The following is a 25,208-nucleotide window of genomic DNA, read 5'->3' as shown; positions in this document are numbered from 1 at the left end:
GCTCGTCTCGCAGAGATGGCAGCGGCGGGCAAGTGGGCGTGAGAGAGCGTGTGTGTGTGTCGTGTGTGTGTCTGTGTGTCTGTGCGTGTGTGTGTATGTGTGTCTGTGTGTGTGTCTGTGTGTGTCTTTGTGTGTGTGTCTGTCCTGTGTCTGTGCGTGTGTCTTTGTGTGTGTCTGTGCGTGTGTGTGTGTCTGTCCTGTGTGTGTCTGTCCTGTGTGTGTGTGTCTGTGTGTGTCTTTGTCGTGTGTGTGTTTGTGCGTGTGTCTATGTATGTGTCTGTGTGTGTGTCTGTGCGTGTCTTTGTGTGTGTCTATGTGTGTCTTTGTGTGTGTGTGTCTTTGTGTGTGTCTGTCATGTGTGTTTGTGCGTGTGTCTATGTCTGTGTCTGTGCGTGTCTTTGTGTGTGTCTGTGTGCGTGTGTCTGTGTGTGTGTCTGTGTGTGTGTGTCTGTGCGTGTGTCTGTGTATGTGTGTCTGTGCGTGTGTCTGTGTGCGTGTGTCTGTGTGTGTGTATGTGTGTGTGTGTGTCTGTGCGTGTGTCTGTGTGTGCGTGTGTCTGTGCGTGTGTCTATGTGTGTCTGTGTGTGTGTGTCTGTGTGTGTATGTGTCTGTGTGTGTCTTTGTCTGTGTGTGTGTCTGTGTGTGCGGTGTAGTGGTTAGCGCGCTGCGCTACGAACCCCGCGAGACCCGAGTTCCATTCCCGCTCGCGCCCCTGATTTCAGCGGCCAATATCTGAACCCGCCGCGCTCCGAGAGGTCAAACACACATCAGCACCGCTGGGGATACAAAGGTGGCCGGGCGTTGTACTATCCGCCCCACCGACCCATCGGTGCGACTCGCTCACCAGCACTTGCCCCAGCAGTCCGTTAAGGGCTATACGGGTGACCTCTGTCTTTACGTTCGCATCTTTGCAGAGCGCCTCCTCGTGTGCACGTGGGTGACCCACTGAGGCTGCCCTCACTGCGCGTGGCGATCTCGCCGCATGACGACGCCGACGACGCCGTCTCGCGACTCGTCGTCGTCCGCTCTCCTCTGGCCGTAGCGAGGCTCGCGTGGTCGCCCCGTGGCTCATTACCGGAGGGGAAACAGCGTTAGCAGCAGCAGCATCTCGGGTGTCCCTGACAGATGCCTCCCTTCTGACTCCCCCCCTTCCTCCCTCCTGCTCCTCCCCGTCGTTATTTTGTTTGAAACCATTCGCACATCTGCCGCGCACTCCTGGGCGGTGTGGCCTTGCGGCTCCCGCGCCGACCCATTGCGGCAGCAGCAGCGGCAGCAGCAGCAGCAGCGCGCCCACAGCTCCCCCGCTCCGTGGCTCTCGGTCGTCGGAGCCTCCCGGCCCCGCGGCTCTCGGTCTTGAGGACGCCGCCGTGCGAGGCGTGAGCCCAGACCCCCCCCCCGGGGGCGAGCCCCGCGGCGGGAGCGGAGCGAGAGATCGTAGCTGAAGACCCCGTCGGGCGAGGGGCGGCCACACCCTCGGAGCGGGGAGAGGAAGAATCCCCGCGTCCGCCGACATCGCAGCCGCTGCTGGACCCAGGGACCTGCGCGGATTCCAGGGCGCGCTCGGCAGCCCGGCGGGCTGGGCACGCCGGCAGGGGACGAGACCGAGCGTGAGTTTGGACGGCGGGAGAGGAGGACGCTTCTGCCGGGTGGGAGCGGTGGGATCGGGATTTTTTTTGTTCGGTGGGTCGGCACCTCTCGGTCGGGCGGTGAGCGAGACGCGGTGAGGATCGGGGTCCGGTTTCGTCGTCGTGCCCGATGCGGGTCGCCATCGCCGCCCGTCTAAGCGCGGGGTCTGAGAGGTCCCGCGGAGGGCGGTGAACGCGATCGATCGACGCGCGGATAAAAGAAAATTATCTGAAGCCAAGAGATGTTGAAGAAGGGCCGGCCTCTGAATTGATGTTGCATGTTCAGCCGGGAGTTCAAACTGGCGTTCAAGTGTAAAGCGGCCTGCCTGTGCACCCGCGGGCCGTGTCTGTGCCGATTTGAGATCCATATAACGACCCTGACGATCTCGGAGACCTGCTAGTGGCTTAGTGACCAATTAAAGAGACGAGCAAGACGACTGGGAGCCTCTCTGGGCAGGGCAAGAGGCCACCTGGGTTTAAATAATCATCCAGCACGAAGGCGATCGTGACGTCTCGGCTGCCCGTACGCTCTTGGGAACTCGTCCTTGTGGCTTGTGGAGAAGGAACTCCGTCGTCGCAGTCACCGCCGCTCACGCTGCGCCCTTCAAGTGGCGGCGCCTCGAGGTGGCAACGCGCGCGTGACGGCCGCGGTCGGACGGCTTCACGGTCCCGCACGCTTGGCCGTCCGTGCCGAGTTCTCTCTGACGAAGGCGACCGTGGGAAAATATTAAGATTTTCAAATTTTCTGAAATTTCTGGCCATCGGTTTTACGGGACCGAGTGCGACGACGTCCGTCACGCGTCGCGCGTGAAAAAATATCGACGAGCCGAGCGGGAAGATTCATCAACTCCAACGAAAAGCATCTCTTGGCCGTCCTTCGTCTCGCTGAGATAAACACCGCGGGTTTCTGGGCACTCCGGCCCCGCGATGCGCTCGTCCAGCTTCCCACGCGGCGCGAGCGGAGGCCGCGTCGTTTAGGCCACGTGCGGACCCCGCAATCGTCGCTGCGAGCACAAAGCCCCGTCCCGGGCGACGGTCATTGCCACCGCTCCGGCTCCAAATGCTCCACCGGCCCAAGTACAGCCGCTTCCGTAACGACTCCGTGACCTCGGCGGACGAGCGGACGAGCGGCGGGGCCGCCCGCGACGGCCCCGCGCCGCTCGCCGCTTGCCCAGAGATGGACGGCGGCGGCGGCGGCGGCTCCGCCGGCCCAGGACCGTTACCCGGACACGGCGCCGCTCCCGCGATCGTGGCCGCTCCGGCCTCCTTCCCGGATTGCTCGCCTCCGCCCATCGCGGTCCACGCCGGCGGCGCCGACAAAGGGTTCGACGACCCCGACGACGACGACGAAGAAGAAGACTCGGAAAGCTTCAAGGACAACGGCGACTACCTGACGCAGTGCAGCGACACGGACGAGGACGGCGTGGAGGCCGCCGGCGCTGGCGGCGGCGGCGCCGCGGGCCAGCTCTGCGGCCTCCTGCCGCGCGTCAAGCTCCCCGGTCCGGCCGCGCTCTCCGAGGCGGCGGCGGGCGGCCGCGGCGGCGCGCCGGCGGGGGCCTCGCCGGGTGGGGGAGGGGAGGTGGGGGCGAGCGCGGGCCCCAGGGGGAACGATGACGGAGCGACGCGACCCACGGACGCGGTAACACCACCTCCACCCCACCTCCACCACCTCCACCACCTCCACCACCTCCACCACACCCACCCCACCCACTCCCCCTTGACGCGGCCGCGCCGGCCACTCTCCGCGCTCATCCACAAGCGGCACACGATCTGAGGGATGACGGTCGAATCGGTGGTAGGGGCAAATCTCAGTCTCAGGCCGCCCAGCCTCCAACTCCCATCGTCCACTCCGTCTCTCTTATTGACCTCTGTTTATGTGCCATGAAAAAGGTTAATTTCCCAAAACATCACGGATTTTAAATACAGGGTGCTTCAAAAAAATGTTAACACTTACATGGGAATATCGTATTTTAATGGAAAAATTGCGGATAATACACTGTAACATGATAACAAATGTATGTTGATAGCTTCAAAAAGTCAAAGAGTCTCCACTTGTTCGCAATAATTGTCAACGCGTGCCTGGAATCTTCTCCAGGCGGTCTCCAAAGCTGGAGGCACATTTCTCGTGGTCTTGTTGCAAATTCTCGGAAGTGTTCACATTTTTTTGAAGCACCCTGTGTATATGTTTTTTTAAGGCCATGAGTGCGTTGGGTTTTTGTTCCATCTCAAGTGAGACCTGGATATCGTGTTGGGGTTAGGGTTATGGTTGGGGTTAGACTTCATGAATATTCACAAGTATAACTCTCCTCCTCCGTGGTCGAAAAGCCCAAACGCCTTCTCTGACACCGCTGGGATTTTCGATCCGAACTCTGAAAAGTTTGACCCCAAAAAAACGAGTGAACGACGAAATCCCATGATGTGACCTCACGAACTTTAACAACACAAAACTGCTCCCCCCGCTTCCACTCGTTGTGATTGTGGTGTTGGGGGTTGCGGTGGTGGTGGTAGTAGTGGTGTTTGTGGTGCCAATTTTGGACCAAATTGGCAAAAATTTCAAAAACATAACCCACAGAATTACTCAATCGAAATGTGCATGACAAATCATCGCCTGCCACCCCCTCCAATTCCGCAAAACTTTACCGTGCGCAACACTTGCCAAGACCCTCCTGAGAGAAAAGTGTCGGGACGCGGTGAGGCTCTCCCTGGGTAGCTGGGTAGACAAGCACGCCATTTGAAAAATTCCAACTCCCCTGCCCCTCGGATCAAATCGTCGCGAGCGAGGGTGCGCCAATGTCTGCGGCAGTCAAGTCACGGCGACGTGCGTGACATCGGCAGGGTTCGTGAAAATTTTGAGAGAAAATATTTGTCATAAATATTTATGACAATTGGATTCAAGTTGCACGATTAAAGGTCACGTCGTTGAGACGAGCCAATTTCCACTTCCAACTTTCACCTCCGTGCGGAAGAGAACGACCGTGGAAGTTGTCATCACGGAACTACTTCTGAGGTCACCTCAATCGGGCCGTATCCACACGGGCTGGCGATGTGCATTTTGCCACGCGCCCTTCTAGGCCGCGGGCGTGTTGGGTCGGGTCACGTGGCTATCGAACCTCTGCTTTTTGTGGCCATTGGAGCCGAAATTAAAATGCTAAAAAGTATATACATATATTACAGTCCACGTTTCGGGCAATGACCCCTTGTTCCTGGATGACGGGGGATCGGTGAACGGGCCGAGACCATAAATCCGCTCGACTCGAGATCCGGGTCTAATCGCGGGCAGCGGTTGTCATCCGGTCTTCGAGCCTCGCGGTCCGAGCGGTGCCGGCTCAGCAACCCCCGGCGAGATATTAACTCGGCTAAGCCTTCCGGGCCACCGTCCCCCAGATAAGCTCCTGATCATGGTGATGATTCTCTGAGATGCCCCGCCGTGGTAGGTGGGCAATTCCGTTACGAATTATTGGGTGGTGGGGTGGTGGCACCACAGCGGTGATGCGCGTGTGACCTCGCACCAAGCAGGGTCTGGGTTTGATCTCTGACTCGGACCCTTTTCTGCGTGTGGAGTTTGTACGTTCTACTCCTGATTCTGCAGAGAGTGTGAGTGTTGGTGAGAGCGTCAGTGTGAGTCAGAGTGTGGAGTTCTCTCCCCATATTCCCCGTGGGTTTCCTCTGGGTACTCTGGAGGTTTCCTCCCGTAGCTAGAAAACCCCACACACGGTGTGACCGCTGTTGGCCCAAAAAACATCCCAATGCTGAAAAATTACCGGCAAATTACTCGGAATCTGAATATTTATTTTATACTGCAGGAGGAATCCGATGAGCTATAAAGCTTTTTTTTGCAAATGTCCAGTAGGGGCGGGTAAGAACGTCACAACAACAAACAGGGCAAAAACACGATAGTAGCGCAAAGTACAAGAAAGTTAAACAAATCACCCAAACACAAACAAATAAAACAAAACCATCCCCGTCCGAGTAGGCAAAACCCACTGAGGTGTTAACTTAATTTTCAGAAGCGACCTGGCCACAAATGAAAGCTCAACAAAGTGGAAGCCATCATTTGGACATTCATAGCAGCAAAATTATCTAACTAATCTCAATTGGGATGACACTGCAGCAGCAGCAACAACAGCAGCAGTAGCATCGTGGCCCCGACTGCAGGACCCCTCCTGAACAAGCGTCTTGAGGCTCGACGATGCACTCTCGGCTAAACGAGTGGAATAATAATAATCTTAATCACGGTTATAATAAACTCCGCGACAATTGTACCGTCCGCTTTCCGTCAGCATCGGTATCTATCGCGATGCTTACACACCGATCCTGGCTGTCCGCCTGATGAAGCTAGTTGTAATTACTGGCGAAACGTCGTCCTCGGATTGTAAATGTCGTGGATTTTCTCTCCAACACACAACCGGTTTTGTGCTGTATTAGTAACGAATTGGCACGTTCTGTTGACGTGACAAACCTTACTAGTTGGCTGTGTCGGGTGGTGGCGGGTTTAACGACACATTTATATATTTACGGGATCTAACCCCAACAAACCCTCTTTATTATCGCAATAACCGTCGCTCCGTTTTTTTTGTCCCCTAAAATATTTTCCGTACCGACGAAATATGAAAACGCAAAGAGCCCCGGTCGTTGGAGTTGTAAATAAATAATCGGCTCCCATCTATTAAATTCGTGCTTCGCTAAAGGCATTTAGGAGTAATTGACTGTGCGGCAATTACATGACAAATAGTTTTAGTAATCGGATTATTTATTTTCGTGTAACCGCCAGCACGTGTGTTGTTAGCATGATACGTAATACGTATGTCAAAATCAGCTCAAAGCCTCCCGTAAGTCACGTGACTGAACCCCTCCCCTCTCCCCGCTGCCCGCTGTGAAAACAAACTCTGCCGCCCCTTCTCTCTCCCTCTCTTCCCTCCCCTCTCAGCATCATCATCATCATCACTCTCTCATCCCCCGGGCATTCCTTCTCTGCCTCCTCCTCCCCTTACTGCACCGTCACTCCTTCTCCTGCTGCTCATCTTGAGCCGTGCCCTCCTCTTCAACCATCTCGAGCACCTCCGAACGGGCATCGTCCCCTTCCCTCTCCCACGTATCTCACTCACCCCCCCCCCCGCCTGCTGCCCGCTTCTCCTTTCCCAGACATTCTATCCTCGACTCTGCTGCCACTTCCCGTGGTGCACCGTGGGTACGCGGCGTCGTTGCGATGATCATGAAGGGGCTCACGGCAGGAGGCCGATGTTGAGTAAACTGCAGTTGGTGAAACTCCGCCGCAGGTCGCCGGCCACTCGGAGCGAACACGGACGACGTTTCGAAATGTCGGCCTTTTTGTTCGAAGCGTTACCGATTGTACGCTTGTTCCATGTCGGGCCACACACAATGGTGTATCATGGTGGCAAGGTGTTAACTACCTCGCCTGGTATGCAGGAGGTCGTGGGTTCAATCACGACCATGACGCCTGCTGTATATTTGGAGTTTGCTTGTCTCTCTCCCCGTGGTCATGTGGCCGCTTTACATTTCCACACGATGATGAGCCACTTAATTGGGCTATCATTTTGTGACCAGGTCGCTTCTGGGCCTTACCTGGCAGAATACAAAAATAGTTTAGTTTAATAGAATGTGTTGCATTTTATGAGTTGTGCTTTGTGCACCACTGCCAACACAGTATCACATACATTTTCTTACTCATTTATTTAACGGTACAGACAAATGTTGCGATTGCCAAGTTCCGTGGCTCAAGTCGTGATCCCCTCGCAGAGGAACTGACCGCGCGATCTCCACCGCCAACTCCCAGGATCCTCCGCCGTCAGACATGGACCTCCGTGCCGCCCTGGCCTCCAGGGAGACGGAGGCCGCCGCGGTCGCCGCCACGACCACGGCGCTGGGCGGGCGGCCCGGGCCCTACGGGGCCGACCCGGGGCCCGCCGCGGGGACGGCGGCGAGCAAGGCCGCGGCCGGGTGGCCTCACCCCGTGGAGCGGATCACCGGAGCCGGAGTGTCCTACCTCGTCAAGGTGAGAGTCCCCGCTGCGCCATGGGGCAACTCCGTCTACAGGGGCATGCTGCTTTTATTATTATGACTGATAATACTACTGCGCCTCGCACTGCGCGACGAACCCAGCGACCCAAGTTCGCTTCTCGCTCGCGGCCAACACCGGTGACGAATATCTGAACCGGTCCCGTACCTCCACTAGGTCGACTCGGCCTCAAATGACTACCCAGTGCAGTGTCGTGTAAACATCATCATTGGGGAGACTAAGGAGGCCGGGCATAATGTCGGCCGGCCACCCCCTCGCGTGCCCTGCCGGCCTTCATAGGTGGCCGTTAACAACCCCTCGTCCTAACGATGCGTTAAAGGCCACGCGGCGGGGGACCTTTGTCTTTGTGCGCAGTATCTGGGCTGCATGGAGGTGCTGCAGTCCATGCGGGCGTTGCCGTTCAGCACTCGCACTCAGCTGACCCGGTGAGTCTCCACGGCAACCGCGCCTCGCCGCCACGGCAACCGGCCAGGGGATCCCGCGCGAGAGACATTAGCGCCTCGCGATCCATGCAGCCGCGGCGTGGACGGAGCGGCGGCCGGGGTGGGGGGCTCGCGAGTAGGAGGTGAAACTCCAAGGACTCCACCGGTGCAAAGTTCCTTCAGCTCGTTTCCCGCGCCAGATTCGCGAACCAGAGGTCGCCGGTTCGATTCCGTCCCCCGGCGGCGGACGTTGCAACAGTGGATGCGAGTTTTCTCGAATTCAAAATCCTCCCCCCTCCCCACTCCTCCCTCACCGCATCTGTCTACCCAGCCAGCATTGAAAATGGGTTACACCACGGTTTGATCGGCAAGGGTCACGGGCGGTGGGGTCGAGAGTGGGTATGCCCATCTCTTCCAAGATGTGTCTGACCATAGGGTTGCCACCTGTCCCGCATTTTAGCTCGGAGCAAGTTGAGGGAGATTGTTTTTCTGGGGATGACCACCACGCATCGTTGCTGCGCCGTCTCCCTTTTCTTTCCTTTTCCGTTCAACAGGGAAGACGAACCGTGCCTACGTGCGGTTGCTGTCACGCTTTCCCACGCGCCCTTGCCACGCGGAGCGCTTCGATCGCCACGGTGACAACGGTGGGCGCCGTAGGCCGCCGTGGGACCTTGGGGCTCGCATAGCGGCTCTGCCCGGGAGGGGGTGCGTTTTGACCGGTAGGGTCGGGGCCGCCGAGGCGGGGTCCTTTAGCGCTCCTTTGAGTCTCCGCGCGATCAATGTAGCCGGCTTTCGATGGGTAATATTCCCGATATCAACGCAACTTGATACTGCGCTACAGTTTGGTTCGTATTGGATCTGTACGTGGAGCCGCCCCTCGGAGTACGGCGAGTTGGGGCGACCGCCCCGGGCCCCGCGGTTTGGGGGGCCCCGCACTTTGACGTCACGGTGTCTGATCTAATTCTTCCAGTTTAGTTTGAAGTCATTGGAGTGGGGGGAGGGAGGCCCACTCGCTGTGGGTTGCCCCGGGCCCCGCACTGACCACGGGAGGGGTCCCGTGGTCAGTCCTGTCTGTACGGCAGTTATTGTGACGATCCGTTTACAGGCGGATGGAGCCGAGACGTTGCCGCTTTCAGCCAGAGGGGGAGGCCAGACGGTGTCAATGAGACTGCAGGAGAGGTCTGCGAAGGGCGTGCGTGTTGACTCCCGCACAGTAGCAACGCAGTACGCCACACAGAGTCTCAAGGCTACATTGGGATGTTTTAAAAAAATATTTAGCGATGGGAGGAGAAACTGGAGAACCCGGAAGAAACCCAAGTAAAACAGGGGGGAGGACAAAACTCCACGCACACAATCAAGGAAAGCCTCACTGAGTCTCAAGGCTCATTTTCAGGAGGGCCCTACCTAGTGTTTGCAGTAGAAGGGGCGATACTGCTGCTGTACATAACCCCAATTGAGAAATTTGCAGGTAATTTTAATCATTGGGATGTTATGGCCAATAGCAGTTACATTGTTTAGCGATGGGAAAAAAAGAACTCAGAGGAAACCCTTGCAGAATAGGAGGAGAACGTGCAAACTCCAGTCCGAGTCGGGAATCGAACCTATGTCCTTCTTGCGGCAAGGCGCGCTGTCGCCCGACGAGCAGACCGCAGAGTTCGTGCGACGTTCACGGCGCCGGGCAGAAGGAAGGGAGCGAGGGCGCTGCGGACAGCACCCTGCGTGCCGAGCGCGGCACCGCCAGCGGCAGTGGCCCTGACGACCTCGCGACCCCGTGACCTTGGCAGGGTCACCCCTTAAGAGCGCCGACATGAGTCACCCCACTGGCAGACCGGTGGACGCGGAGAGGCGGCGAGAGGAGCCCACCCTCCTCCGCCCTCCTCCACCCGTCATTGTTCTCCTCCGCACCCCACTCAGCCTCCCTCCCTCCCGTGAAGCCTCCATCGATCTCGTCGTCCATTAGCCGGCCTCGTCCTCCCCCCGGCGACCGTTAATGGCCGCAAGTGAAGCCGGTGGGTCGATGAAATCGGAGAGAAAGCCGAGCCGCGGCGCCGTGGCTCCGTGCCACCCGGCCGCGCGGCCCACGGAGGAGGGGACGTGGGTGGCAAGGGCGATGTCAGCGCGGCGGTGACGCTCGCGCCGGGCAGCGTGGAGGGGCCCGAGTTCCATTCCAGACTCGGGCGCCTTTCGACAACAACAACAACAACCTCGCTCAACTCTAGAAACGTTTAGACGATTCTTATCTATGACGGCTTTGACCTTGCTGCCTTGTTGCTGGCTTTTGGAATTCCCTCCCGTCGTCTCTTTCTATAAGATTATTTGGTCAATTCTAGATACCTTACCGAGCCCCGAGACCCTTTTCAAGAGGGTCCTGCCAAGTTTCTTTGTTTCTGCAGTAGGAGGCGATGATGCTTCTGCTGCCGTTGCTCCTGTGTGTGTGTGATCCCAACTAAGTAACGCGGTGGTGATTTTTCAGCGCTACCACGTTTGGCCTAACACCAGTCACGCTGATTGGTGTGGCCATGGTAGGAAACCGGAGAAGGCCAAGGAAACCCATGCGGAGCAGAGGGAGACAACACACAAACTGCACACAACAAAGGCCGATGCCAGTTGCATTGCATTCTTTTTCCAGCTAGAACTTCTATGGTGCTGTTCGCATGACGTTTTTGGCCCGTTTTGCGCCTGTGCTCAACAACTCTGTTACATAGTACACCATTGAGACACATACGTTATTTTCGTGATGCTGCTCAGTGCCGGATTAAGCTAGTGCGGGTCCTGTAGCATATGTTATAAAGGGGCCCTAAAGAAATAAAAACAAATATTAAAACAATTTTTTTTTACTCGCATAGTAAAGTAATTGTATTTTTTCATTTGCTATACAGCCAGATAATATGACAAATCGCTAACCTTTATCACCCAGTCGTTCATAAAAGTCGAAGGCGGTATAGTACTATCGTAATAGAGCAAGTGCAGAATCACTGAACCGGAATTGATAGCTTGAAAGCATTTAGCGTGGGGCCCTTGAAAGTGCGGGGCCCGTAGCTACTACACGTGTAGCTACTTGTGCTGCTGCTACAGCATTGGCAGTGGCGGTGCCCCAAGCGCAATTCACGACAAGAAACCCCGACAACGTTTCTCGCACGTGGGCTTTGTTATCTCAGCTGGCGAAGCCCCGCTGAGCCACGCAGCTCTGTGGCAAGGTCGGCCACCAGCCCAGGACCGTCGCCGATGGCGGCGGTTACAGGACATTGCAGCTACATAAGCGTTACAGAGAGATCCATAGAGTAACATAGAGACCCATAGAGTTACATAGAGATCGATAGAGTTACATGTAGATCCAGAAAGTTACATAGAGATCCATAAGAGTTACATGGAGACCCACAAAATTACATGGAGACCCACAAAATTACATAGAGACCCATAGAGTTACATAGAGACACATAGAGTTACATAGAGACACATAGAGTTACATAGATACCCAAAGAGATACATAGAGACCCATAGAGTTACATAGAGACCCATAGAGTTACATAGAGATCCATAGAGTGTGGAGGGAACGTGCAAACTAACGCGAGCTAAAACAATCAATTATCTACACGGAACCCTAACTGCTAAAACTTGACACTCGTCAAAACACAGTGGCCTTAGAAGGAAAACAATATATAATATATATAATAGGCGACGTTTCGGGCAATGGCCAATACTTCATGGCATGTAAACGGAGAGGTCAGAAAAGGTTTAAAACGACTGGATGCACAGAGAACGGTGCAGGCGTGATAAAGCCGCACGAATATCCAGGAAACACGATCGACGCTGCTGCCGATGCCGCTGCCGCCGATGCCCCTAATCCCTTGCATTATTCACGTGCCCCTGTTGTGCATCTCACGTGACAGAACCTTCCCGAAGCTGGTAGCTTGCAAGGACCATGTCCGTCCGTATTCATCATCGCCCGTTCGTATTAATCGCCCCAGTTGTTTGCCCGGCGGCGAGATTGTGAATGGCCTGGGCCACGTCATGGGAACGTGATATTTCCACCGCTGCCTGTTCAGGGCTGGAAACGTGAGATGAGAAACCAACGCCTTGATGGTCATGTAGGCAGAACATCACTTTTTACTTCTTGTGTGTGTACGTGTGTATCTTTGTGTATCTGTGCCTTTGTGTGTATCTTTGTGTATGTGGCGAGCGGCGGTGTCGCGGTTCTCACGCTGCGCTTCGAACCCGGCGACCCGAGTTCGATTCCCGCTCACGGCCAACGCCAGTGACGATTATCTTAACCGGTCGTGGCAACATCGCACCCCTCGTGCACCGTACCGGCCTTCATAGGTGCTCGCAAACAGCACTCGCCCCAACCGCCTGTGTAGGCTACACGAGAGATCTTTTGCCTTTGCGCGTGCGTGTGTGCGTGTCCCAGGGAGGTGATCGCGCGTGTGAGCGAGGCGTGTCCCTCTACCAAACCCGGCCTCAAGAAGCGCAAGGCGAGTATACCGACCGAGTACAGCATCGTGCAGCAACACGAAGCCTCTCTCCCTAAACCTGCTCAAGCCTCCCGTGCGTCACGTGACTTCTGCGTGGCTCCGCCCCCCCCACCACACTCTGAATCCCTCCCCTCTCTCCGTTGCCGCCCGCTGCGAAAACAGACTCCGCCACTCCTCCGTGCAAGCTCCCTTCTGCTCGCTCCTCTCTGCCTCTCTCATCATCGTCGTCATCATAATTTCCCTCTCATGGCCAGCATGTACGTTGAACTTCTTTCGCACCGTACGTAGCTAACAAGCGCTAATCGGAGGTGCGGTGGAAGTTCTAGAGAAATTTGTTTTCAAACTACATTTAAAAGTGCCTACTAGCTCCAGTAGATTTCTAATGTCGGAAGGAAGAGCGTTCCAGACGGCCACAGAAGCGCACGATGCGCTTTCAGATGATCAGCATCGCCCCCTACTGCAAAAATAAGGAAACTTGGCAGGACCCTCTTCAAAAGGATCTTGAGACTCAGTGAGGCTGTAGTGTAAACAAGCGACATCATAACAATAACAATAATCATCCACGTGTGGTTTGGACTGTTTGTGTGTGCGGCGCCCCCTGCAGCCTGTGGACAAGGCCGTGGAGGAGGCCCTGGGGCCCACCAACCAGAGCTTCTCAGGCCGCAGCATCACGCTCACCATCAGCCTGGGCAACGTGAGCCTCACCACCGTGGACGGAAAGCAGGTTCGGGCCACACACCGCTAGCCTCACCACCACCGGCCTCACCCCTCCGGCCTCACTCCTCCGGCCTCACCCGCAGTCGCCTGCCAACACCATCAGCCACACCGCCAGCCAGGGACATCGGCAGCTCACCTCCGGCCTCACCGCCAGCTCACCGTCAGGCAGCCATATCGGCAGTTCGCCTTCAGCCACGCTTCCAGCCACACCGCCAGCCTTCCACGAGCACACCACCATCCAGCCACGCTTCCAGCCCCACCGCCAGCCTTCCACGAGCACACCACCATCCAGCCACACTTCCAGCCCCACCGCCAGCCTTCCACGAGCACACCACCATCCAGCCACACTTCCAGCCCCACCGCCAGCCTTCCACGAGCACACCACCATCCAGCCACACTTCCAGCCCCACCGCCAGCCTTCCACGAGCACACCACCATCCAGCCACACTTCCAGCCCCACCGCCAGCCTTCCACGAGCACACCACCAGCCAGCCACACTTCCAGCCCCACCGCCAGCCTTCCACGAGCACACCACCAGCCAGCCACACTTCCAGCCGCACCTCCAGCCTCTCACCGCCAGCGTCGTCGCCCTTCGGCCACGCCGGAATTTCGCCGCCAACCGCACCGACAGCCAGAGCCATCCCTAGGGGTACCATCATCGCTCCCTGCTGCTAGACCGAGTCGCCTTGCGCCACTGGGCGTGCCCTTGTCGGCGCTCGCGCGTAACGTGACCCACGTCGCCCCCCTCCTCGCGCCCCCCACCCCCGTGGGAAGCCGTGTTGTGCGGTTTGCTATCGCCCGTCGCCGGGATTGCACGCGGAAGCCGGGACGTATGGCCGTGGGACCCTCAATCGGCCCTCCTGTGTTTGACGCCTGCGCTGCCACCCCAGTGCTGCCGCCGTTCCTCCGGAGTGACGTCCCGTCCCAGCAGGGCCCTCCGCTGCTGTCGTCCTTCACGACGGTCGGCGTGTCATCTTCGCCGAGCCGGTGGTTGGTGCGATCGAGCCCGAGCGCCAGTCCGTGTACCAGTGTACACGGCCTCGCGCGCCCCCGGTTAGCAGTGGGGCTGTAATAGGCGACGCGATCTCCCCAAGAGTGTTCATCACCTCTGCCCGTTCTGTTCGCAGATCATCGCCACCCATCACATGCAGTCCATCTCGTTCGCGTCGGGAGGCGACATGGTGAGGACGAGGAGGCTCGTGTAAGGCAGCGGCTGCCGATGGTTCTCTCTCGCGGGGTGCTCGGGTCCCGTTGTGGAGGAGCCGAGAGGCCACCGCTGGCCGTGGAGGCAGCTGAGGGTTGGCGGATCACACATTTGCGAAAGTCGATACCAGCGGGAGTCGGGGCCGCTGTCTCTCCCGGCTTGCAAGGGTGCGATGGTAGTCCAGCAAGCGGGTTAATTCCCAGCTGTACGGGGATCGAGGGTTGCCCCCTCGCACATGTGGGTTTCTCCGGCTATTCAGGTTTTCTCCCACGTGTACGACCACTCATTATAAATTAAATTGGCCAAACATACCAATATAGGACCACAAAGCTTGGGCAATTGTTGCCACTAACATTCTGGCTGCCTTCCCGACACTTGCTCGTGATTTCCCGCATCTCTGAATCAGTCTTTTCTCTCTCTCCCGCTCTCTCTCATTCACTCTGAGAGTGAACGAGCGTCGCACGCAACACAGCTCGCGAGTGCCAATTCGTCACGGCACCTTTGACGTGCGAACGATCTCGCGCCAACCGCCCGCGTTTTCTGTCGCCGCAGGACATGGCCGACTACGTGGCGTACGTGGCCAAGGACCCGGTCAACCAGAGAGGTGAGTCCAAGCCGGACCCCGCGCCCGCTGTCTCCCCGGCACCACCTCGGTGTCGGACCGCCACGCCGCCCAAAATCCTCCTTGGGAATAGATGTTTTTATCTTAAACGTGGTAGATTTAGAATTGATACGATGAGTCCTATTTACGTTGGGGATGCTCCCCGGAAAAACGAGATTTTTGGCAAAACGACATAAATTGAAACCTGCTTTACCATTGACTTAATGGTTTAAATTTTAGGATGCGTTCCAGGGAGGGTATTTTTTTAGTTGTTAAAATTTTGCTGACTAAATATTAAATAAATACCAAAAGAAATAGAACAAATATTACCCAAAAAGATGTAATATGAGAAGTTTAAATAAATAATATAACTTCTTACGGAGTACAGCGACTCCTCTACTTATGAACGAGTTAGGTTCCAGAGATCTGTTCGTTAGTCGATTTGTTCGTGAGTCCAACTTTACCCCTATCGATGCCAAACGTGTAGTTCGGCATGTACACTAAACACGGGGAATGGCTTTAAACGTTATATAATCTCCTGCAGATGTAGATGCCACTGGTTCCTCACGTTCTGCAGATGTAGATGCCAGCACCGCCAACTATTGCGCGGCGGTTGAACTTATGGCTCTCGGTCCAAACAGGGCATTGGACATATGGACCAGGTTGTTTGTATCTCTGAAAGTTCGTAAGTAGAGGAGTCTCTATCATCAGCAGCGGAGGTGGCATTCAGAGAAGGGGGAGCAGTGTTCCAGTGTGGCGATGTTGTCACCGCTGAGTCCGAAATGCCCGCTTGGGGGCGCTGTAGCATTGTCCGTCACCGCACGCCACCCAAACACACCGCGTTATTTTCTTTCACATTTTAAACGCAGCGAGTCCAACGCATTGCGAATCGAATTGCGTTCCCTAATTCGTTGGCGACGTTGTCGTGAAGCAACGTAAATGGGAGCAACGTAAACGGAGAACTTACTGCGATAGTTACTCTTTGGTTTTTTCGGTAAAGTCACGTAGGTGAAAATAAAATAAACTTCAAATCTAGAATTACTGCGATAGGTTTTTAAAAAAAAATTGCGCTGGTCATTCGGTGACCGGACTGGCACCACCACCAAGACGCTGTGCTAAGCCCAGCGATATAAGCAGACGCTGCGTCTGCTTCACGTACAATCCGTGAGTCCACGTAAAAAATAAAAGCCTTTCTCACACAAGCCATCAGCCGTGCGGCCTTCGGGGAGTTCCGAATTTCAGCAGGATTGATTCAAGATAAGCAAACACTGGACCACCGATTTTGACACTCGGTGTTTCATCAGCAGAGTCAGGCTTGGCTTGAAGCAACGCTCGTGAACTGCCGATCTTAGAGCCGAGTAGCCTCTGTTTACGCCATGTGCCCTAGTCCTGGTCACAGGACTAGGCTTCGGGCCGAGCGGAGCGAGTTAATGCTCCCTCCTTCTCTCACACTTGGACATCACCCTGCGTCTCCTCCTCCCCTCCCCCCAACCTCGTCTTCCTCTGACCGCTGCGGACACGGTCTCCTCGCCCCCCGTTTATCACCCGTCCGGCCGCCCGCTCCTCAGCGTGCCACGTGCTGGAGTGCGGGGAGGGCATCGCCCAGCAGGTGATCGGCACCATCGGCCAGGCGTTCGAGCTGCGCTTCCGGCAGTTCCTGCAGAGCCCCGGCCCCATGCGCACCGGCCACGACAGGTGGGCGGCCTCACCATCACGAGAGATCGTCGGTATGGTGTAGCCACTGCGCGGCACGTCGCAGCGCCGGTTTCACCTGCGTTGTGCGCGGCAGGGGCTCGGAGGACGAGCGGGACCCTCGCTGCAACTACTACAACAGCGTGCTGGGCAAGGAGCCTCCGGCAGGGGGCCTGCTCGACGCTCGCCTGCAGGTCCGTCCGTGCGCCGTCTATTTCACAGATGTCCGGTAGTTCACCCATGCAGCACAGGGGCGAACACACACACGCCACACAAAGACCCCCCGTATAGCCTTAGCATACTGTTGGGGAAAGTGCTGTGCTGGCACAGCACACGACGGGGCGGGTGGCCAGCACCACGCCCGACTGCCTTTGTCTCCCCAGTGGCGATGTTTACACACAGCACGAGGTACTCATTTGAGGCTGAGTCGACCTCGGAGAGGCCCAGATATTCATCACTGGTGTTGGCCGTGAGCGGGAATTGAACTCGGGTTGCCGGGCGCAGCGCGCTAACCACTGCACTACCGATCAACCCACTCCGCACACGCATACATTCTCACTCCACAAACACCCCCACTCCACACACGCACACTCCCTCACTCCACACACGCACACACTCCACACACGCACACACTCTCACTCCACACACGCACACTCACTCCACACACGCCGACACCCCCACTCCACACACGCACACACTCCACACACGCACACACTCTCACTCCACACACGCACACACTCTCACTCCACACACACACAGACCCTCACTCCACACACGCACACTCTCTCACTCCACACACACACAGACCCTCACTCCACACACGCACACTCTCTCACTCCACACACACACAGACCCTCACTCCACACACGCACACTCTCTCACTCCACACACACACACACTCTCACTCCACACACACACAGACCCTCACTCCACACACCAAAACCCACCGCGCGTTCGCAACAACAATAAGCGTCGCAGGAGCTGTGCGTGTGCCTGTTTCTTCTTCCTCGGTCCGCGTGGACGCAGCTGAGTGTGGTGCACACGGAGGGGCTTCCCTTGCTCGAGATTCCGGTCAGCTGCAGCCCGGGCAGGAGGAAAGGCAAGTAGTCGTCACTGCTAAGATTTACTATCCCAATTATTGTTGCGTTTTTTTTTATTCTCATGGGTCCCCCTGAGTTATGATCCCCGTTGCGCGATCGGCACCGTGGTGTCGGGAGAACGAGATGCAATCGGAAGCCGCAGTGAGCAGTGTATCACCCCGTGTCTGAGGAATATCCCTAGAAAAGCGATGTCACGGAATTCCTTCTGGGGCTCATCGCCGATATAAAAATATTTTTGTAATTTGTAACGTGTGCAGTGTCGCGCTCGCTCTCAAAGAGACAAGGAGAGAGAGAGAGAGAATGATTCGGAGGCGTAGGACACCACAGACTGACGCTACCAATAATTGCCCAAGCTTGCTGGCCCTACATTGGGACGTTTGTCCAACTCCACGAGGGAGCGTTTGTACAGCGACAGGCCAACTTATCTCGACAAGGGCCGCGGCCCTGTACACGCCCCGTGAAGAGTGCCTGCCGCGTGCCGGTTTAAACCGCTTTACATCTCACGCGGCTGGAATTTGGCCACGTTGAGTGAAAAAAAAATGTTTGCGCTTAAACTTACACGATTCTATCCCCCGTCGCGCCGTCGGTGCTACATTGTGGGATGAGAAGGGTTTCCTCCTGCACAAGAATTGGTTGACACCTCGATTACACATGTATTTATTTACCAAGTGAAGCCCACTGAGCTATTGGCTACATAAAGAACCACAGAGGTTGGGCAACTGTTGGCAGCGAAAAATCCGCGGTGGCGCGTTCATCGTCACTCTCACGATAACGGAGGCTACACGGGGGGGCGGTGGGGGAACCTCCGTGTTTGTGAGTGCGCGCAGGCGTGGGCCTCGTGTCGTGGGACCGCCCGACCATCCCCGAGCCCCCGGCGGCCGAGCCTGGAGGCCGCTGCTACGTGAACACGAGGCTCGGCGGCGGGGCCGCGGCGGGGGACGCCGCCCAGCGACGCCCGCTCGCCGCCACCGCCGCGTCCCCCCGCGACGCCTTCGACATGCGTGAGTGGCGCCGCAGCACCAGCAGCGGCAGCGACATCGGTTGGCAGCTCGCTGGTTGCTCATCGTGTCTCTGAAGGCACGGGGTGCTGATGGCACGCCCCTGTCTCTCTCGACGCCGACGACTAACGCAAAACCCGGCGGCGTCCTGTCCCGGCAGGGCCGTTCCACGACGCGCTGGCGCCGCCGCAGGGGGTCCCGGCGAGCGGCGGCGGCGTGGACGCCGCCCTGCGCGCCGAGACCTGGTACCACGGCCCCATCGCCCGCAAGGACGCCGAGACGCTGGTGCGGCGCGACGGGGAGTTCCTGGTGCGCGCCAGCACCAGCAGCCGCGGACAGTTCGTGCTCACGGGGTCGCAGGGAGGCCTGGCGCGGCACGTGCTGCTCGTGGACCCGACGGGCGTGGTGAGCGCCGGCGCCGCTTGGCGGAACCCCGATTGAGTTTTAGAACGACAACTCGGGACGGTGCGGAGAGAGACGCGGCGCGTGCGGGTTGCCGGAGCAGCCCTGGAGGCTACGGCGGGGCAGCAGCGTGGAGGCAGCGCAGCGACTCCAGTGCCTCTCTGTGGAGTTCTCTGCGTTCTCTGTCTCCCCCTGTTCCGCATGGGTTCCTCCGTGGTTCCCCGGTTTCCTCCCATGGCTAAAAAACATCCAATATAATTCGTGTTGGCCAAATATCCCAATGTTGCAGGAATCTCCTGAAAGTCTTCTGGACTCAATGGTGGCTTTCGTCGCTTGATGGTTGGTGAGCCACATGTTCCTGGGAGGCTCAGAATTGTGAGCGCTGGGTTGGCAACCACTGAGATGGTGGATTCCAACCTCGATAGCCACCTTGGATTCCAACAGAGCAGCAGCGACTCTGATGATTTTGTTTGTATAAATCGTGTGGTGTTTCACGATTGTGGGTGTTGCGTGCGTGCGTCGGCGTGCAGGTCCGCACTAAAGATCACCGCTTCGACAGCGTGAGCCACCTGATCCGCTACCACCGTGACTTCCGACTGCCCATCATCTCGGCCGGCAGCGAGCTGTGCCTCGTGTGGCCCGTGGAGAGAAGGCAGCCGCTGCCATAGCGCCCGCCCGCCGCCAGCCAGCCTGCCAGCCAGACCACCCGCTCGTCCGCCAGAACGCCCGCCTGTCAGCCAGACCAGCCACACTCTCGCCAGCCCATCCCCCTGCAAGCCCACCTGCCCGTCCGCCTGCCCACACACATTCTCGCGACCTTGCCTGTCTGGCCAAACACACGAGCACACCACACACACACGCGTGCGTGCGCGCGCACATGCACCGGCAAGTATGGCCGTGCACATTTCGAAGGGCCTCACAACGTGGCCTGTTTTTGTCGTTCACCGATGAATAAGGGAGGGGTGGGGGGGCACTGAGTGGCATCCCGTCCCAGCATCCTCTGGGCAGCCCCGCTGGCAAGGGAGGTGTGCGTCAGGGGCAAGCTGATGATGGCAGTCACGACACGGCCACGCTGCAGCATGCACAGTTGGGGGGCAGTCGCCGCTAGCGAGCGCCTATTAACGTCTGCACGGCACGCGCGAGGTGACGGTATGGCCGAGGTCGTACCACGCGCCCCCCCCCCCCTTCGTCTTCCCAATGCCGATGTTTACACGCCACCGACAGGGGCGCCCTTTTTAAGGTCGAATCGACCTGGGGGAGGTCGACCAGCGATTCCGATATCGATCACCGCCGACGAACTCGGGCTACCAATATCAGGGATATCGCCCTGCTGTCGCTTAAAGGCCCCGCCTCTACCTTATAGGCCCCACCTCTACCTTACAGGCCCCGCCTCTATCTTACAGGCCCCACCTCTACCTTACAGGCCCCGCCTCTACCTTACAGGCCCCGCCTCTACCTTAAAGGCCCCGCCTCTACCTTACAGGCCCCTCCTCTACCTTACAGGTCCCGCCTCTACCTTGCAGGTCCCGCCTCTACCTTATAGGCCCCGCCTCTATCTTATAGGCCCCGCCTCTATCTTATAGGCCCCGCCTCTACCTTACAGGCCCCGCCTCTATCTTACAGGCCCCACCTCTACCTTACAGGCCCCACCTCTACCTTAAAGGCCCCGCCTCTACCTGATAGGCCCCGCCTCTATCTTATAGGCCCCGCCTCTATCTTATAGGCCCCGCCTCTACCTTACAGGCCCCGCCTCTACCTTACAGGCCCCGCCTCTACCTTACAGGCCCCGCCTCTACCTTATAGGCCCCACCTCTACCTTACAGGCCCCGCCTCTATCTTACAGGCCCCACCTCTACCTTACAGGCCCCGCCTCTACCTTACAGGCCCCGCCTCTACCTTACAGGCCCCGCCTCTACCTTAAAGGCCCCGCCTCTACCTTACAGGCCCCGCCTCTACCTTACAGGTCCCGCCTCTACCTTGCAGGTCCCGCCTCTACCTTATAGGCCCCGCCTCTATCTTATAGGCCCCGCCTCTACCTTACAGGCCCCGCCTCTATCTTACAGGCCCCACCTCTACCTTAAAGGCCCCGCCTCTACCTGATAGGCCCCGCCTCTACCTTACAGGCCCCGCCTCTATCTTACAGGCCCCACCTCTACCTTACAGGCCCCGCCTCTACCTTACAGGCCCCACCTCTACCTTAAAGGCCCCGCCTCTACCTGATAGGCCCCGCCTCTATCTTATAGGCCCCGCCTCTATCTTATAGGCCCCGCCTCTACCTTACAGGCCCCGCCTCTACCTTACAGGCCCCGCCTCTACCTTATAGGCCCCACCTCTACCTTACAGGCCCCGCCTCTACCTTATAGGCCCCGCCTCTACCTTACAGGCCCCGCCTCTACCTTAAAGGCCTCGCCTCTACCTTACAGGCCCCGCCTCTACCTTACAGGCCCCGCCTCTACCTTAAAGGTCCGACCTTTTTCGCCTGGCCTTTGAGCGACACCGAGCTTGGCTCCACGCTTCAGAGTCGCCATCTGCAAAATGTATCGTGCGCATTACAGAATTGCATTATCATTGTTATGAAAAGGTCACTTGGACTTGCCGTCGCCATATAAAGAAGATAACGTTGCGTCTATTACAGGGACTCCTCTACTTATGAACACTTGACTTAGGAACTTTCAGATATTTGAACAAACCTGTCCATATGTCCAGTTGCCTGTTTGGACCGAGGGTCGTAATTTCAACCGCCACGGAATAGATGGCGGTGGTGGCATCTACATCTTCAGAACGTGAATAACTGTGTGGGATCTACACCTACAAGAGATTATGCAACTTTTAAAGACATTCCCCGTGTTTATTGTACACGCCGTCCAACATTTTTGGAATCAACAAGAGTAAAGTTGGACTTACGAACAGACCTCTGGAACCTAACTCGTAAGTAGAGGAGTCCCTGTCCTCATCGAATTCCATTCCGAGTCTCGCCCGTCTGTGCGTGGTGAAAACAAAATATCGTTTAAAATGTATGCCATTTATATGCGAGCACTATGCTAACGCAACCCCGAGGCTAATGGGCAAATCGATTTGTACATACGAGACGGAACTAATGGGAAAACGATGCAGACTGTACGGTGAAAATGTCAAAATTGCGAGCCTCATCTATTTATCTCTATCTAGATTAGCTCAAGCCTCCCAGTAATTACGTGGCTTCTGTGTGGCCACCCCCATTCTGAAACGCCCCCCTCTCCTCCCCGCCCCGCCCACTGTGAAAACAGACGCCGCTCGTCCGTGCAGTAGTGACACGGACCTTGTGTAGCCTCTTCCGATAATCTTTCCTGATCCTTTCTTCCCATGTCTCTGTTCCTTTTCCATCATTTTCTTCTTATTTCCCATTATTTCAATTATCTCTTCCCCTTGCCTTTAATTTTCTCTCCTCGCATGCATTGCATCATCGACTCTACGGAGACAGAGTCGCTAGTCACGACAATTTGTCTAAATGCCAGAGTTTTTGTTTTCATTCATCCCTCGGGATGTGGGCGTCACTGGCAATCCAGACATGATTGCCCATCCCGAGTTGCGCTGAGAAGGCGGTGGTGGTGGTGATGGATCTCAGTCTTCTCCTTGAACTGCCCCAGCTGCCCTTGTGTCGAGGGGTGCCACCCTCACAATTCCGCTTGTGCCCGGGAGCTACAGGATTATGACCAAGCGATGATGGAGAGGCCACAGATGTAATTTCGTGACTCTCACCAAAGCAGCCGCACTAAGGACAGTATTATACACACGTTCTTCGCTTTAAAATTCAACCGATTATTAATGAGCAGCAGCAGCCAGCCTTTGGACTCAGATAACAAGGGGGACATGTTGTAGGAAGAGAGGGGAACCACATCGGGAGACGAAAAGCGGTGAGCGTAGAATAGGTTTGCCACCTTTCCCACTCGACCAACCCCGCACATGTTTCTCAGATGGCACGAGGCCCATCAACAACTGTGCAGGGTAACTGCAATAAAGTTCAACACAATACCGGTACCAGATCTCATTACAAATCAATTCCTTCCGCCCGAACTCTCTCTGTGTGAGCCGTGACCTTTCTCAAAGACGTCAGCGATCATGGCCTTTCCACTATTTATCTCTGTCCGTGATGCTCATCCAAGGACTTGGCATTCGATCCTCCCAGTTGCATGCAATTATTCAAATTGCTTACGTAACTGAACTCGCTGTCTTTCCTGGCTTCTTGCGGGACCTCTGATGTTAACCGTCAAAACCACATTTACATTCATTCTCTTGTTCTCACATTAAACATCCAACTTTGCCTTTCTATCATCAATTTTAATTTGCTATTTTTGTACGTTGCTGCTATCTGCATTATGGACACGGATGCCAATTCCAGAACTGTCCCCGGTCAAACCCAGACAGGTGGCAACTCTGTGATGGAAGGACCAGGGGCAGGTGACCGAGGGGCAGAACGAGAGAGGGGTGGTGAGGAGTGGTGAACCGATCTACGGGGGGTTGTGGAGGGGACGTGGGGATGTTGACACAGGACAGGAGTAGAGAAAGAGGATGAGGGAGACGATCCCACAAGCATGGGGGTAATGCCATCAAGAATGGCCAGCCCTGTCGACTGCAAGTGCAGTCGCGTGGCCGGGTCGGCATCGGCCCTGGTGCAACCAATTAAACTGCCCCCTGTCCAATTTCTCCCTTCGTAGCCCGGTGCCTGGGACCCCTGCGGTGGCCGCGTGTGCCCCGGTGCAGTTGCACCGCCTGCACACTCGATAGCCACGCCAACTGCCGCAGCGCGGTGCCGCTCGCTGCCAGGGAGGCAATCTGACGTTGTGCTTGGGCACGGTATTCACCTGCCACGACAGCCCCCCCCCTCCTCGATATCCTCTCCATCATAGGCCACCACCGCAAACCCGATCACCGGGCACGCGAGACACGTTTACACCCTCGTCAATCCGGAGCGGTCGGGAGTGGAAATTAAATATTTAGCACCCGGACCAGACCTCGTTATTTAAACCTCGATACGATGTGTTCCGGCTCAAAAGCACAAAACTCCTCGAGCCGCTATTCTTTTGACAAAAAAGAATTACATTAGGAGAAACGGGTCGCTCGCGATCGCGGTACTTTGAGTTTCCAGCTGGTTACGGCCACTGCGGCCAGCGATGGGGCCAGCTCACAGCACTAGTAAGTGCCTTGGTTCTGTGAATATGAAAGAGAGAGGGAAAAATCCGAGTCAAGATTTTGTACAAAGGTTCGAAACGGTCAATTTTTTGGGCTGTGTTGGAGGTCAAACAGCCTGGGCCTCAGCTGGTCATCGTGCTCGCCTTTAAAACCTGGAATAGTAAACGTTTAAACTGGACAATGTACTTACACGGACATGTATGAATTTCTTAAATAAAATTACTCGTGGAATGTTTTGTGAACGCGCGTGCGTGCGTGCGTGCACGAGTTGTTGATTTGTTTTCTTGGTGCGTACGAAAAGGAAACCCCCAAAGCGTTCTCGTGGAGGACTTGGCACGTGCGGCCCCGCTGTCAATCCACTGCTGGATGAGGGTCTCCTTCCCCCATGCCGTGCGCGTTGTCCTTGAGCAGAGAGCAAGTTTCACAGTGAAACTCTTCACCGGTGGTTTCACACCACTGCCACTCTTGCTGCCCAACCCATGGCATCGGCAGCTGCCCTCTAGCAGACCGGTGCGTGCATGGCGGTTGCCCAGAATGGTGTCGCTGGTAGTTTTCCACAGCGTACGGGGATGTATTTAAGTCGTAGGGCGTACGCCAATGTTATCGGTTCAGCCGGTGGGTTCTTAACCTTTACTGCAGCCTTGCACCCCCTTTGGTTCTCAATCTTAAAACAAAATGTATAATGTTCATAACTACACGGGGTTTGATGAAACAGAGTAGTTGTATTTACGTACCCCGTGTTTAATTTGTGTTTAGATGATGTACCTTA

At 56.5% G+C, this 25,208-nt stretch overlaps 1 protein-coding gene across 2 annotated transcripts; it reads left to right on the top strand.

The window, feature by feature from the left end:
• The first annotated feature begins 1,166 nt into the window (after positions 1-1,166).
• On the top strand, positions 1,167-24,670 carry LOC144945823 (SHC-transforming protein 1-like). 2 transcript variants are annotated; one of them, XM_078874366.1, is made up of 13 exons: positions 1,167-3,264; positions 7,420-7,638; positions 8,017-8,087; positions 12,493-12,556; positions 13,161-13,280; positions 14,401-14,454; positions 15,030-15,081; positions 16,647-16,773; positions 16,868-16,964; positions 17,797-17,869; positions 18,698-18,871; positions 19,029-19,273; positions 19,801-24,670. In XM_078874366.1, the coding sequence occupies exons 1-13, from the start codon at positions 2,686-2,688 to the stop codon at positions 19,936-19,938; spliced, it is 2,013 nt and encodes a 670-aa protein (XP_078730492.1). In that variant the 5' UTR covers positions 1,167-2,685; the 3' UTR covers positions 19,939-24,670. The 2 variants fall into 2 exon arrangements, with proteins under 2 accessions (XP_078730492.1, XP_078730494.1); XM_078874368.1 differs by lacking the exon at positions 14,401-14,454.
• Positions 24,671-25,208: the final 538 nt, after the last annotated feature.

This window comes from Lampetra fluviatilis, chromosome 39, assembly GCF_964198595.1.
Source record: "Lampetra fluviatilis chromosome 39, kcLamFluv1.1, whole genome shotgun sequence".
NCBI classification, from domain to species: Eukaryota; Metazoa; Chordata; class Hyperoartia; order Petromyzontiformes; family Petromyzontidae; genus Lampetra; species Lampetra fluviatilis.
Note: the sequence above shows the minus strand (reverse complement) of the source record. Positions and strands in the feature narration are given on the sequence as shown.

Bases quoted from the DNA above. Each gene is read 5' to 3' on its own strand.
- LOC144945823 (XM_078874366.1), top strand. From the start codon at position 2,686: ATGCTCCACCGGCCCAAGTACAGCCGCTTCCGTAACGACTCCGTGACC. The intron at 7,639-8,016 runs GTGAGAGTCCCC...CTTTGTGCGCAG, and splicing joins GAGTGTCCTACCTCGTCAAG to TATCTGGGCTGCATGGAGGT. The intron at 16,965-17,796 runs GTCCGTCCGTGC...GCGTGGACGCAG, and splicing joins TGCTCGACGCTCGCCTGCAG to CTGAGTGTGGTGCACACGGA.